At 39.3% G+C, this 16,382-nt stretch overlaps 1 protein-coding gene across 1 annotated transcript in view; it reads right to left on the bottom strand.

Annotated features, from left to right (window-relative positions):
* Positions 1-336: 336 nt before the first annotated feature.
* Positions 337-16,382, bottom strand: part of HDAC9 (histone deacetylase 9) — a 477,431-nt gene continuing 461,385 nt past the window's right edge. The window contains exons 26-27 of the mRNA XM_035562425.2: positions 11,374-11,527; positions 337-1,968 (exon numbers count right to left, since the gene is read on the bottom strand). Coding sequence (XP_035418318.2) covers positions 1,929-1,968; positions 11,374-11,527 — 194 coding nt within the window. The 3' untranslated portion in view covers positions 337-1,928. The remainder of the gene's footprint in view (positions 1,969-11,373; positions 11,528-16,382) is intronic.

Genomic DNA, 16,382 nt, shown 5'->3' with positions numbered 1-16,382 from the left:
CAGCTCAAAGTCAGGCAAGGTGGCTTGCACCAGGAGTTAATTTAGCCGGCTGGGACCCTTTGCATTACTAAAATGAGCATGGTTTTGGCTTGTAAATGGCAGGTAGAATTTTATTTTACTTTCTGAGGGGCATGCGTCCATTTTAGAGTAAACCTTTTGGAATAAAAGTTTACTTTGCATTATAGGAAATGACATTCCTTTTTTAGATTTCCCTTTTCAAAGCATGCCTCAGATTTCTAACTTGTAGCAGAGAGCTTTTGTGTAAGTAATAAAAGTCTTTAAAATTAAAATGCTAATCGTAAACAAACCCAAATGCATGAAAGATATAGTCTGACTGCATAACAAAAGAGAATTATATAATTCTATTTGAGTGAAATCTTTCATCTTTGATTTACAGGTTTGAGTCTGCCTATAACTGAAACCATATTGTTCCCTATCTTTCATATCATGGCCTTCACCAAAATCTTGTTTTAATTAAGGTTTCTTTCAGATTTCAGAATAAAAAGCATGACAGTCTTCACTTATGGCTTTAATACATACTTTCAGTTTGGAAAATGTATAAAAATGAACATCATTTGATTTTAAAAGCCAACCGAGCTACCAAATACTGGCTGCAGGCAGAATACTTCAAGGTATCTCCCAGGGTTCATTAGGTGAGAAAGTTGTAAACAAAATAAAAGTTGCTGTAGCACAATTTTGTTCATTTGAAGTCATCTTACATACATGCCCTATCTCTTTCTCTGATGGTAAGGCAACACGTGTAATAGTTTAAGCGTTCATTATCAGCTAAAGGCACAGTTCTATGTCACGTTCACCAACACAGAATCAAACAGCTAATGTCACATTGCAGGGAAAGCTTGCTGCATTTGGGGGATCTAAAATAAAGCCTAAACCCTTGGAAACTTCTCAAGCAACATCAGCTCTCTCGGTGCAGGACTACATAAAAGAATCAGTCTGTATTCACACGACAACCTGTAAAAACGTTCCCCACGCAACCTCCACGGAAACACCTGAGCTCCAAATGAGCTGCACGCAGCCGCTGCCGATTGCTGCTCTCAGAGTCAGGACACAGAAACATTTTGGAACAAACTAAAAACACATTTGGAAAGCCATCCATTTTTCAGAGACTACTTGATCTCTGCTGCACATCTGGTGAGAGCTACTGTCAACTACGGCGGGTACAGCACTTTTTTAAAGACAGAAGGTCGCTCATTTTAGGGAATCGTGAATGTGATTTTATGATAGAAAAGGTTACATAAAATGGGGAGATATGTCCGGGAAAAGGGAAAAGAAAAAAAAAGCACCACCAAGCACAGTACTTTGGGGGATTTATAGTACAATAAGAAGTACTTTCCCTTTAGCTAAAATCCCTCATCTTAGTTTACACACCTTTTACTCGTTCTGCAAGAACTCATTACAAGGGGTTAAAAACAGCACGTAAAATAAAAGGTTTTTTTTCTTCATTACACAAAGCAAAGAAAACAAATTCTATTAACAGTTTAACACAGTATGAAAAAAATTACCCAGTAAAAAGTGTCAGAAAGTGATTCATGGAGTTTACCAAGTATTTTGCTGGCTGTTGCAACTCTTGTATCTATAATCTATCATGTAGAATTTTGTAATACTCTATTTCACAATTCATGTTGGTGAGTGGGTCAAACAGCATATAAAAAGCATGCTCTAGGCTCTTTCTCCCAAGCCTGTTTTACTGTAACTCTAGAATTGTAGCGGTTACATTTAAGGAATCTTTAGGGCCCTTTCAAGTTCATCCAAAGAACAAGTGAAGCTGCTATTCAGAGTTTTGTGCCCAGTGTTTATGTTCCATCTGATCCGTGCCACCCAAGCAGCAGACAAGACATGTCTGAGGGTGCTTTGGGGGGATACACAATGATGTCACCCACAGGAAATATCAGGGAGGACTTGGCACTTCACAAGGCTGGCTCTTCTTCCATGGGCTCGCCAGCAGCTCTGTAAAAATAAACAGGCAATCAGAACACGGCACAAGAGTACACAATGACATTGTAGATTTTCATGCATAATCAAAGCTGATTTTTCAGCTCTCTCTGATGTTTATTTGTGTTATTCAGTTATCCATAAATAGAGTTTCTTTCCTAGGAAGTATAAACAAATGTCAAGTGGAAAAACATTTTAGATCCAAGCAATCACTTAAAATGTTCCTGTTTATATTAAAATATGTCAGAATATTTTATAACTTTTTGTCCAGAAATGTACATGCTTTGTGTCAACAGAATCAAATAATTTTGTGAAAAAAATAGCTGTGATACTTTTATTTTGCAAGCATCTGCAACTAAAAATACACGCATTTGTTTTTCTAAGTGGGCCCATACCATTAAAACAAAATGGTTCACTAGTAGCCAAGTAGTTAGCAACATTTCTTGTGGAGTTCCTCAGTCCTCTGACTTTTGATTCTGTGCTTTAATAAATTCCTTGCCTGGCTGCCTGCCTGCCTGCCTGCCACTTCTGAGACCAAATCCTAAACCTTATTAACAGATCGCTGTCATAGACAGATATCCATTAATAATATCTCATCAAATCATAAGTGTTTCTTTTATTTGAAAGCCTCTGGGAAACATTCAGCTTAGGCAAGATGAGCTCTAAAACATCCAGTAAGTATCAAATGGGGACATACACCAAGCCGTTGGGAAGTGATATAATTCCTAGTACGTAACAAGCTACTGCAACCGAGGATTATGCTGGTAATTATAAAATGGGGAGCTTTTGAGACCACGGTGAGACCTCACCATTGAAGGGTGTAAGAATTTTGACATACACCATTTGTCACCTCAATCTGGCAGGATACAGTATAGAAATGAGTCTAAGACCTCCTTAAAACTAATCACTTCAAGCAATTCTGAAATGAGGGGAGGGCGAAAAGTAAACACAAATTAATAAATAAAACAGGCATTTAACAGTTAAATCTGATAAGCCGGTATAATGATTAGCTTCAGTAAAAAATACTTCAGAAAGTACAAGCTCATGAGATCCCATGGGGGGGAGTGGAGAGGGAAGTAATTAATGGGGGCTTGCATGGGCTTTGGTAGTTTATTTAGCAAGGAAGCCAGAGAATTTTAAATTAGTCTGGACTTTATTAAAAGTCTTTCCCAATGAAAAAATCAGAAGTGTCTCTTTAAATGGTTTTATACAGGTTATTCCTTTATGATTTGGAATGATTACAGCTAGTATATTGAAAAATAAGTTGGATGAATGCTACGTGAAAAAGATGTTTTTCAGACTAATCACTTTCCAAAGGGTTAGTAACCAGAAAAGATTGTTAATCTATAAATCTCTAGTCTTTTGTTCCTCTCTATACAGCGGAGACATTTTCATGTGTACAATAACCACTGCAGCTCCCTTGTTTCTGAGTGGGGATGTGAAGCAGGATTTCAAGGAAGGCTGCAGCAGGGGCCACTTTGGACAGAGCAAAGCTGGGTGGAAGCACTGTCCTGCCTATGCACAGATGCAGCAGGGCATCACTTCTCCTCAACAGGCAGTAGAAGCCCAGAGAGCTTACCAAAATATGTTTATTGAGACATCTTTAAAAAAAAATCATTGCTGTCTTTTTATTTTTCCTTGCATTGTTCTGGCTTGTGGCAGAGGCGGCACACTGGCAACAGAGGTGGGATGGAGCTCAGCCTGCTGCTCAGGTCCTCAGGTATAGTAAAGGAACATACTCCATGTACAGACCATGCTTGTTGTATATCGCTCCTGTGCTGACTATATGTTCCTACTTTCTACAGCCACTCTTGGAGGACCTGCTTCTCTGGCATAAAGTAAAAGTGCAGTAGGCCCTCTTAAACACTCGGGGACTTATGGGGCTGTCTGAGAAGAGAGCAGTTTGAAAGCAGGTAACAGTTAAGCTTTTAGGCTGTGCTGTGAATAAATGACTGGGAAGAAGTAGTTTTCAATAGATTTCAATTGGAGATTGGCAGAGTAGGAAGGAATGGAGCTCTGGAAAACTTCTGGAAGTGGAAATGGGAGTTTGGGTTATTTATAAAGAGATAGGGAAGAAGTACATGCAAGTCTGCTCACATGTATTTGGCCTATAGGACTGACATTCTCATGAACGTAGCACAACTCGGAGATGATCGCGTTCGTGGTTTGAGTCCTGGGCAATTTCTCCCTGATGAGGGCACTTTTGAGCACCAGGACTAACCTTGAGTGCTGTGTCCTAGTATATTCTAACACACTCCAACAACATCCCAATATTCTGCAACAGCCAGAGCCTAGGCACCAGTAGAAATTTGTATATGCGAGCACAAGATGCTAAGCCCTTTTTGGAAATGGAGAGGAGGTTCAGGTGCCTTGGCAAATCCAACTGCTGTCTCTCAGTGTGAGTATTTTCAGCCTTCTCCAGTCTGCTTTGAAGATTCGTGCATGTGCTTTAACTTCAAATTATTTGTGCAAGAGAAGTCACTGGATCTATCCAACAGCTTATCATTAAAAACATGCATCTTTATGGGATAACAGCTTAGGCCAGAGCTTTTTGAGAGAGCAAGTAAAGTATTAGAGCCCTTTGCACAGAACAAAAAACACTGTAATCATATAACTCTGAGAGGTGAATCAATATATACCCATTCAGCTGAAATCAAAAGTTTTCCAAAAAATAAAATAAAAAATCAAGGGGGCAGAGTCTGACAGGCCAAATTTATGTTACCTCAATTATGTCATTGTTAGTTATATCAGTTCAGTCTGTCTTCCTGTAGCTGACAAGAAGTTGGCATAAAAACACAAAACAGGCAAAAAATCAACCCATATTGTATGCTCTGACTAATTCCTCAGAAATGTAACTGTGAGCTTGGGTCTGATCTGGGCTGATCTGTGGGATTGGCAGATCCCAAATGGCACAGATTGGGACTGTAATGAATGTAGAATCACAACTGTGATTTTTCATAAAGCTTCATGGTGGCTCACTGAAATTGCAAGTGCCTAGGAGCAGAGCCCTCTTGCATTCGGTCTAATTACTTGGGTATGCCATAAAGGGTGCTCACCTATGCCCCTCTCTATATGCAGTTCACACTCTTGTAGAGTGAAATAGTCTCTTCGTAGTTACTGCTAAAACAAATGATTATATTAAAACAATTGGAGGAGATGAGAGAATCCTGCCATATGGATAAAGTCTGGCTAAACTTGTGACATTTTACGTACTGCTCTGTGGCAGTTGTAAGTAAATGGCAACCATATTATTTAATGTGAATGCTATTTAAAATAGCTCGTATCTGCACTTTTTTTTTTAAGTCAATATTTAAAAACAGATAAATCCTGTAAACCATCCAAAAAAAGCAAACATTTATCTTACCTTATTTTATAAATTAGAATTACAGGGATTCCTCATAGCTACATCATCACACACATAAAAATAAAAATTCAAGGTATGCTTCCAAGTCGCAAAAATCGCTGAACAGAAGATAGATTTTCTGGTGGGGTATGGCTGTTTTATGCCGTAATCTGTTCCTAATTTAACTCAGCTGTCTCAAGGAAGAGCATTGTAATTGAAAAGTGATCCTCTGGTAGCAAAGAGCTGGGGAAAAAGAGGTACATTTCTAAACCATGAAGATGATTTGGAGAGTGCCTAAAGACATCATATTAGAGATCCTGGGTAAGTGTATATCCTAGTAAAAATTGACTCTGTATGAATCAAAGAAAAGGAACTAAAAGAAAAAAAACTTCACAGTTTAAGAGCACAATAAGGTAAATACACATAAGCTCTCAAAAGAGGAAGTCATGACTAAATAAGGCAAACAAAGTAGAAACACTGGCAAGTTCAATATAAACCCACAATGAGGCCAAAAGGAGAATCTGAAGAGCAACATGTTAAAGGCATAAAAACTAATAATAAAAGGATCTTTCAAAATACATCAGAAGAAATGATCAAAGCATAAAACGAGCATCAAGGAAGGTAAACCACAAGAGCAAAATGAACTATTTATATCTCTGTTCACTAGAGAAGCATCAGGCAGATCTTATTATTTGCAGATGAACTGTCTTAAACTGAATCAGCACTAGAACAAGCTGATATATTAAACATTGCCAAATTGCTAAGAGCAAACGGTATTTGTCCACTGAGTTCTAAGGGAATGTAATCATGATGTTTCTATATAAATAATTATTGAGCATATTCCACTGCTTAATTCAGCATCCATGCCGGAGGTAGAGAGGGTAAGAAATGCAATCCCCATTTTGGAAACTACAGGACATACAGTAAGTTTGTATTGGGGAAATTGATAGCACCTATAATAAATTACAGAATTAATAGGCATTTAGATAATAGTAATTTGGCTATGAGTTAAGACTTAACTCTTGCAGAGAAGTCAAGCCTCCCGAATTTATTAGAAGTTTCTGAAGGAACTGAAGGAAGAGGGATCAAGTGATACCTCTGCAAAGAAAGTCTTCCAAAAATTTTATCCAAGTGCTTTGAGGAACTTAGGTTATGAGAGATGGTCCTGCCATGGATTAACAATCCATCAAACATAGGAAATGGATAATAATACTGGTGAATGTTCATCATGGAAGGATATTCCACAGCATCTCAAGAAGACGTGGCAGAGTACCAGTACATTTAGGTGATAACATTTGTTGATGATGCAAAATTACAGATACTAGACAGACCTCAAGCCCATAGCACCATTTCTGAGTGGAAAAGAAGGTAAACAGATACAAAGTAATACACAAAGCGGGGGGGGGGGGGGGGGGGGACAGATTTAATTTTTTATATACTATGATGGCAATTAGAGAGCTTGGAGTTAACGAGAGTAGAAAAGAACAACAAACAACAAAAATGCCCATCATTAATCTTCCTTATAAATATATAGTATGCCCAACACCTGGTGTCCCGGATGCAGTCCTTACTCCATCAAAAAATAAAAGTTGAAATAGAAAAGACATAGATAGGGGCAAGAAGAATGATTAGAAGAAATTATTTTCATACCAGAAGGAATAAAATGTCCTGAGACAGCTAAGTGTGGACGAGAAAGTAAGGAAAAAAATCTTTGATTTCTCATAACTACAGAATGTTCAGTGAATTTACCAGTTAATAAGTTTAGAGCAAAGAAAAAGAAGTGCAATGCCTGATGAAGCTGTGGGATTCACTACCTGAACACCAAAACTGCAAGATGGTTGAAAAACACCTTTGAAAAATTTATATCTGGAAGGTATCCTGGGTAGGTATCCTGGAAGCTTTTACACAGGATGGGTCAGATACAGCCATCAAGACCTACAGACTAAGCAGAGCAAGGCTGTCTTTCAACATCTCTGTTCCCAGTTCTCTTCCTTAGGCACCCTCCATCGGGGGATGAGAGGAAGGTGGGCAAGATAAGGCTGCAGATCCTCTGGCCCCTGAGCCTGGCTGTGATTTCAGATCCTGTGGGGTATGGCCAGGTAGATGTAGGTTCTTCAGCCCAGCTGAAGTGGATACCCAAACAGCAATACGCTAAGCAAAGCTCTGTGAGCTGATGCACAAACACAGAATGTGGCCCTAGGTGGCAGCTAGCTGTACCCCACAATTCAACCAGTCTCACTGCTATAAAATATATTGCAGCATGACTCAAAATGCAACTGATAGCTCAGTAACACTGAGAGAAATATCTAAAAATGACACTGTTTTCATTTCCATTTGAGTAAAACCTATACTTGGCTGAATGAGGGCCATAAAGTCAAATCCTGATAAATGTCATTCTCAAGATTTACTGTTTGCTGTAAAAGTAGTAAGTGCCAGAGATCTCCCTCCACACCCTTTTATTTTTCCATTTTAAGAAGAAATGTACAGAAGCTCCAGTGTATCATGGACAGCATTGTATTGAATATTTTCATAGCAAGATTTCTGAAACAGATGTCTGGCCAAAGCAAAATTCTAATCAGTTAAATCTGTATCTCACTTAGGGAATAAGCAGTTATCAACACACAAAAGTTATGGTAGTTAGAAATGCTTTCTAGGGCATGCTGGTTCCTTTAATTGCATCAGCATTTAAATCTTTGTTAGCATCATGCATGTTTTCTTTCCTATCCACAAAGGCTTTTTTCTATATCTGTTCTCTTCTGAAGTCTGTAATCAAGTTTCAATTGAATCTTAAAATGCAGAGTTGTGCTTTGGTAAAATTAAACACAAAAAGCGTAGCAGCTTTCACGGTTTTCTTCATTTAGCCTGTCAGAGAAAATCAAATAAAAAAAAATAATCTGCACTGTCACTTGAAGAAAAGAAAGAAAGAGAGACGAAAGAAAGGGAAAAACTTAAGAGGGGCCTTAGCCAGGAGCATTTTATCGTTTATTCATCAGTGGTAAATGAGTCAGATATGACTTGGCCAGGAAAAGAGCTGCTTTACCCAAAATCTGAGTTTAAAATGAGTCATCTCACTTCAAACACCAATATATCCTCCAACATAACTGGCAAGAGTTTCCCACAAAGAGTTTTGCTGCCACTCTTCATCTGCAGGCCCAACCATCCAAAACTGAAGTCAACAGGATGTCTGTCATTGATTCAATGAAACAGGACCAGAATTAGCATCCTGGCTAGCCATGGTGGCTATTAAGAGAAAGTTAATTGGCTCCTGGCATAATGAAGGAACCTTTCAGGCTGCCCTGTTAGCCATGGCACTTTCTGCTCTGAACTTGCCCTGCCAGCCACAACTAACTTTTCCCCAAAAATACTCAATGCAAAGGCTTTCGATAGATCTTCAGAAGGTGACTGCCACCTACAATAGGGAAGAGGGGTCCACTTAAGAGCCCCAAGGACTCCTCATGTCCCTGCAGACCTGCCAGTTGTCATAGAAGGAGGCTGGAGAAGGAGCATCATATACTTGGTCCTTAATTATAACAAATGGAACAAATGTGAAAAAGTAAAGTTGTGACATCACTACGTTACTCCAGCTTGTGTTGGTATGCATCTATGAACTGAACAGTATGCTTTTGTTAAATGAATGAAGTTATTCTGGCATGGAACTGTAGTGTGCAATGTCAAATCAATCCCTGGATTTATAATCCTGTGCTAGAGTTTCATTCATGCTCAAAGTGCAGCCAGGTCCCCTCAGGTCTCCCTGAGGCTCTGTGGCCTGCGCCTTTGAAATCAGACTGTCAGGGTGACCCTTTTTGATCCCATATTCCTCTTTACATTCAGCAGGAAGAAAGCCAAGAGAGTGATATCCTGAAGCCTCACAAAACCTAGGTGTCACTTTTGGCTCAGTGAGATAATGCTTATGTTGTGCTGTTGCTCTCTGGCTTTGGGTGACTTTGGGTAACTTAGAGTTACAAATGTGGAAACAGAATCAGGGATACATGCATGTAAGATTTATTTGTGCCGCTGAAAAACTTCTGCAGCACCAAAGACATTTCAAACGAAGCCATTTTTTCCACAGAACAATTCATCACGATGGGCTTCACCCCCATAAGAGCCCAGGACTGATGAAGTGTAATGAATCTGGCAGCCACATGAATTCCACTTGTGTACATTTCAGCACATCCGTTTTTTTTCCATTTCTCTCAGCTCTGCTCTGAAATGCTGTTTTCAGAGTGGGTGGAAACTGTCACAGGTTATCAGTGGGTAGGTAATAAATACAATAATTAAGTACAGCATTAGTCAAAGGGTTATTTTGTTCAAGTCATGTAAGATCAGTGGTTGCTCTTGATGGCTGTAGTTTTAAGTGACTAGAGGCTCATAACAAATACAGTTCTTGGTTATTCTGAGCAATATAAAAATATACAAAATTAACCAGACCCTTTTTCACACAATTTAAAACTTTACTTTGTTTGACTGTTTTTGTTCCAACACTTTAATTAAAATTCCATGTCTTTCAGAGCTGTGCATACATACATGAATAGGATCCCCAGTTTTCTGTCCCTGGCTAACAGAAGTGTCTCGTGACTGTCACAAATCTATATGAAAAACTTTGCATTATTCCTTAGCCTAGCACTGATTAATACACTCACAGATCTAAAATATGTCTCGCATTCATCACTGGATCCTTCCCTAAGATTTATGGATTTTTTTGTAATAATATTAGACCAAAAATAGCCATAGCATACGAAAATGTAATTAAAATCAGAAAGGTAATTATGTAAACACTGCAAACTTTACTAGCTAGCTCTGCCCCGTGTGTCCCTTTGAGCCCCATATGCTAACTTATTGACAGATGAATGCTCTCATGGTTGAGAGAGACGTTCACTTCCAAATGCAGCCATAGCTTTTAGCTGTCTCCACACTATCCCCCTGGATGCTTTCAGCTGCCTATCGGACCAGTTTTGAATAAAAGAGCCCGTGAAGGAGTCAAGAATCAAATCAAACAAATCACTGTCACGGCGTAGGACCATGGATCCTTTTGGCCCCACTCCCACCACCCTTCTGCCTACCCACAGCTCCCTCCTTTCTCTCCTGCTGTTATGCAGCTCCAATCCACAGCATGAAGGGAGCTGATGAGTCTCCTTATAAGGGATTTTTCTCCTTTCCTCCTCCCTTCCTTGTTTTCTCGTGATGGAAACTGAACACTTCCCCGCACTTTGGGTCTTCCTCTGTTGGAGAAGGACAGAAGTTTGTCCTTCAGATGAGTAAATAGGAAACTTCGAGAACTTCTGCAGTGGCTCTTCTGATTCTTCTGATTCCTGGTGTCACTTTGAACAAGTACTGTTTTGTAGACCACATAGTCTTCAGTGGCCTTTTTTTTTTTTTTTTCATCTTTAATTGGCAGAAAACCAACAGCAGTTACTGTATCATTTTCTCAGGCTGTGAAAATGAAAGCAATGTTCATTAACCTAAAAAAGCAGCTGACAAGCTGGAAAAAACATCATTCTCCTTCTTAGCTGGTACCTTCAGCACAGTAGGCAGAAGATGTTGGCCCTGATCCTGGTCAGGATTGCTTTAAGTTTTATACTGGCCCTGTTCCATCGCTTCCAGGGAAGTAACGTTTAATGCCTATCTAATATCATTTAATAATGATTCAAGTCCACCCTTATTAAATTTATCTGACCATGTGTTAGATGCTTTCCTAGAAAGTTAAAGCTAAAACAGTTTTGAATTGCTTCCAATAAAAAGAATACAGTTGATTACACTTGAATATGTCTATTATCTTCATACAGGTAATGCCAATTGTGCACTTTTTCTATAGTAGAGAGCTTTAGACACAAGGAGAAAATCAGGTTGTTTTACTACTCATGAACCTTAGTAAAGAATTACACACATCAAAAATATGTTAGCATAGAATACCTCTGTTTCCAGCAGCCAAGTAGGGAGAACTTAAATTCAGGGATGACAAATTCCAGGTAGCTCAATTAGCAGACAATTTTGAAACAAGTCTTAGTCTATCTGTCTTCTGCATCTCGTGTGACTGGAAAGTAAAGGCCTTGCTCTCTGCAATAACTGCATATGCTTACCTGCTGCCTTCCTGAGGAAAGCACTGTTCAACATCCACTGAAAGGGAGGCCATAGCAGATACTGTTTCTGTCTCCTCCCTCTCTCGTTTCTGAGACTCAGCCAGAGCACAATCCACTGGCACAGAATATGGCTCCACTGACTTCCAGTACTTGCCTAAGGAAAACATAACATCGTAATTTATGGGAATTTTAGCTAGCACGGTGGTACAAGCATAGTAATCACTTAGTTCAACACCGGGTGATTATAATTTAAAATCACTGCAGTGTAAGCAGCACAATTGAAATTTCAAACTGCAGCAAAGTATATTTCTGAACCTACAAATGCCAAGTTGGAAAGCGCTTTCATTCCAAGGGCTGTGTCACACCCTTCCCCAGAAGGTAATAAACTGGTGGAGTAACATGCAGCCTAATGAACTCATACTGTCAGACAGGCTATTGGCTTTATCTTCACAAGGTAAAGGGAGTTCAGGGCAGGGTTAATACCTAGAAGCTCTGGTGTTGCAGACAGCTGATGCATACACAATAAATAGGACTAGAAAAATGAACATTGTTTTACAACATGCTCACACAGCACTGTCTCAAAATGGAAAAAAGTCAGAAATGCCAGCTTGGACTGAAGGGATGTTGCCAGAACAATCAGGTTTGTTAGTCCTGGATGTTCTTTCTCCTCCAACCTCAGGGCGTATACTAGAACAATAATTTCTTTAAAACTTTCATATATGAACTGGCCGTTGCTGGAAAGCTGCCAGGTATCATAAGGAATAGAGCTTTCTAGTTTGCAGTGTAAAAACACAGCAGTGGGTTTAAAACACGAGCATCCTCATCTTTCAGCCTGCTACAGAAGAGACAGTAAGGAGCTTCTTGAGTCACACCAAGAACAGTGGCAGGTGACTTATGGGCAACATAAAAAATGTCCCACTACTGCAGAGCTGTTAAGAAAAGGAGGATGATTAGTGGTGACCCAGTGAAAAGTAAGAATTTACATATGTATTTCTTACAACCCAGTAATCCACCAAGCACTCACTAATTGCCAGGTGGATGACACCTGGAAATGAGGAGCTTTGGGAAGGCTGGGAGCTCTGGACCAGTGCTTATGCAGTGTTTAGCAAGAGGCTTCCAGCAGCTGCTGCAGAGGTTGGGTCAGGGTACTTATCTGGGAATTAGACGGAGGGTTTCAACAGCTGTGAAAGAGAGGGGATCAAGTAGGGGACTTTTCCAAGGGCTAAAAGGAGAATTTTGGCAGCTGGGCAGCAGGCTGAGGAGAGGTGCTTATCCGGAGGGTAGCTGGAGGCTTTGACAGCTGGGAGGCCAGGCCAGTGGTGGTGCTGTCTGTGCTGCACAAAGGCTGCTGAAAACTCCCTCACTGGTAACATGGCTCTCAGCACTGTTTCAGACTTTTTCAAAGATGAACTTTTCCCTCCAGTGAGAAAGCAGCTGTCAATAAAGCCTGAAAATGTCTTTATTCAAAAATATCATTGCAAGATGAAAGCCCAAGTCAATCTGCAAGAACAACCAGTGAGCATGGCCAGAGTGTTTCTTTGAACTCTAATAGTGTGCACGTTTGAGTAGTTAGCAGAATTTTTAAATAACAGGGACCTTCTGGGGATAAAATGTAAAGTGTATTAAGTATCCTACAAAGTTGAGATTAAGTGTTAGAAGGTTGGCTTTGCTCCAAAAGCATGAAAGACACAGCTAAAAAGTTATGTACATAGCAGTAGGCTCAGTGATTGGAGCCTGGCAAATTTTATAAAAACAAGACAAAAATATTCTCTATTATTACTGTGCTCAGAGACCATATTCTCTATTCATTAAAAAATACACTAAAAACAAACAAAAATTTATACGGGCATTCCACAGTGTTCTCACAGATCATATGTGCAAAAGTCAGTCTTTGCAATATACACCCAATTCAAACCCTATAATTTATGAGCTAAATGTTCACAGAGTGGGTGGGGTTTTTGTTGCAGAAACAGATGTGCAAGAAAATCAAATCTGTTGGCATGGGAATAATACCCCCTCTTGCCTATAAAAGAAATGAACCCATGTTCACTGCTGGAGTTTTCAAGGGCTCTTATTCATAAAATAAAATATTAGTACCCAGCTACCACTGTGCTGCTCTCCTGCAGCAACAATAAAACAGCATCAGTGAGTATTGCTACATCACATTCGTTCATTCACACACAGGCTCACACACCAGCTGCCCCCTGAATCCGGGCTTTCTTGTAACGCTAAAACTCAGGGCCAATTCAAGCATATTAGCAGGCTCTCTGTGCCCATTTAACTGCCCTTCGCTCCCAAGCGATCAGTGATTTTTCTTGTTTCCCTGCACTATGAATTGTGTTACAGAAGCATTTCAGCGATAGCGAGGGGTAGCAAAGTCTGGTGAGGAAGCAGGTGGCAGCACCTATGCTGCAGTGGAGGATTTTGGAGAAGGGGAGTACATGGCAGGCTGTTTGTGGTTTGTGGGAGGAAATTTTAAAGCAGTTCCAATTAGGAATAGCATCCAGGTAGTAGCAGGTACCTTGTGCAGGGCTTTCTGATGCTGGTGAAAAAGCACTGGTAGATTTTTCTTTAAAATCAGAAAGCTTATGCACACCTGTGGTAAGCAGAACAGATTTGCAAGTTTTCCTTAACAAAGAACAACAAATATATAGTGTGCATAAAGAACACAGTGCTTGAATATGTTTTCAACCGAAAGATTTGCAGGCAAAGTCTCGTGGAATGGAGAGGCAATCGCAGCTGCAAAGGAGCTTTGTTAGGAACCCTAGATATGCTGTGGATTGACAATTAGATGAGCTTAAAGGAGACACATCTACCTCAAACTGCTTACATCTTTGAAAATGCTGTTTCCACTGTGCTATGCTGGGATGTGGATTTCTACCAGTCCTGTTACATTCATTGATAACATTGTGAAGTACAGGGAAAAGAAGGGAGCATGCTGCTGTTTTCATTCATACAAAACTTGAACAGCAGTCACTGTTTGAAAGAAGTAACAGTCAAACCAAATCAGTCTTCTAGATATGCTTTGGCTTTCAGCATGAATATGTGCTTAAGTCCCCCTCAAAGATTTGTGGGAGCACTGTTTATAACCAGGAAATAATAAAAGTGAATGATTCTGTCCTGGTTACAGGCATTTGTAATTGCCTTTCACCAATAGCTTTGGACATGCTGTACCACGGCTTGCTTGAAAAAAATTGTTTTGGGGGTTGTATTAAAGCTAATGAACAGGATTGTTTAGAAATACCATATTACATGGGTGTGGAAACTACTACTTCCAAATGTATTACATTTCCAAAAGAGCTTTAGATCACTGTCACAAACAAAACATTTATACAAATTCCATCCCACTTACAAAAAAAAATTGTTTCCTCTCATTGTCTAGGTATTGTATCTTCAAAATTTTTTTTTGAAACAAACACAAAGGAGGGACTTTTTTTTGGTCTAAAATATTGCTAATATTCTTTATCAAAATTGGATCACAGAAATAGGCCCAAGACACATGCAATCATCTAGAAAAAGCAGGCTTTCTCAACACCTTTGTAGGTGCTCCTCCACCTCCACCACTTTCAGCCTGCATAACTCTGTAACATTCAACATGTACTTGCTTCTCTGAATTCCATCTAATTATGTGTCCTGCATAAAACCTACTAAACTTCCTCAGTATTCCTTTCCGTCATCCACACACATTCCTTTCTAATACTTGGCCTCTCTCCAGACAAAATGATGCACACATAACTTTTTAGGTAATAGCTGGGAAACAAACAAACAACAACATCAAAATGACCAAAAATCAAACAGACAAAAATATTATGTACAAATAACTCCAAATCCTGAGCAGCCTGGTATAGGTTACAGAAGTTCATTGGACTGCCATGGCTGTACTGGGTCTGCTCAAACAAAAGTTTGCTCTGAACAAGCAAAATTAAGCCACTCTGCAGAGCTCTGGACTGTGTTTTGAGACACACAACATATCCTTGTTCCTAAGTCTCTTCCTTCTCTCTAAATGGCCATCACTGATGCATAAGCATTGCCGGTAAAACACTATGCCTTTCTAGATCCAGTATTATTTATTTTTTCATCTCCACTTTTTGTCTGTTTCAGATTCATTTTTCATTAAGTACCTGCATTACATTTAAACATGTATTGCATTTAACACATACATTAAATTCCAAACAGATTTAGATGTTCTTTCCTGCTGTCTTTAAGATCTCTGGTGCCCTGTGTGTAGCTTTCAGTCCTTATCATCATTTGTAAATCAATACTATCTTGCACAGGATTTAAATTTCCTTACATTGCTGACTCCTACCGGCTAATTAACAGAGAACTTTAAGAAAGATTCTACCTCACAAGCTACCCTAGGACATACCACTCAGCAAAACTAACATACTGAAATTTATCATACACAGCTAATTTACTTAGAGCATGTACATATTTGGGTAACTACTGGATATGAAGGATAAATTATACACCTACAATAAATTTTCATCATCTCTTTACTAACGTCAGATTTAAAAGTACTGCATTATCAGTGGATAATGCATGATGGAAAAGCTGCTTTTATTTTACAGAGATGACTCCCAATTATTTGTGATTAACCTAACATAGTAAAAACATTTGTTATCCATTTGTTTTTGTTAAGGAGCCAGCAAACAGTAGAAGTCAGGAAGCTCCTGCTGCCTTGGTAAAATGGCACAGAGCAGAAGATTAGAGAAATGAAGGAAGGTCTGCTTAGATGTATTAAGGCAACTGATGGCAAAATGAAAAATTTTCTGTGAGGGCAGAGCAAAAGCCCCAAAGCATCTGGTTAATAAAGGATTGGAAGCAAGGCGCACAAATGAAGCAAAGTATTGCTTGCACTAGAAATAGGATAAAATCACAACATACTTGTCACCATTGTTCCAGGGATCAGTGCCCAGTTTGAGCTTTTACATTTTATTTCAAATTCTTCTACACCTTAAAGTGAGTATCTTGTAAAGGACTACACAGACTGAAAAAAATATTTTTTAGAA

This window comes from Cygnus atratus, chromosome 2 (assembly GCF_013377495.2).
Source record: "Cygnus atratus isolate AKBS03 ecotype Queensland, Australia chromosome 2, CAtr_DNAZoo_HiC_assembly, whole genome shotgun sequence".
Taxonomy (NCBI): Eukaryota; Metazoa; Chordata; class Aves; order Anseriformes; family Anatidae; genus Cygnus; species Cygnus atratus.
Note: the sequence above shows the minus strand (reverse complement) of the source record. Positions and strands in the feature narration are given on the sequence as shown.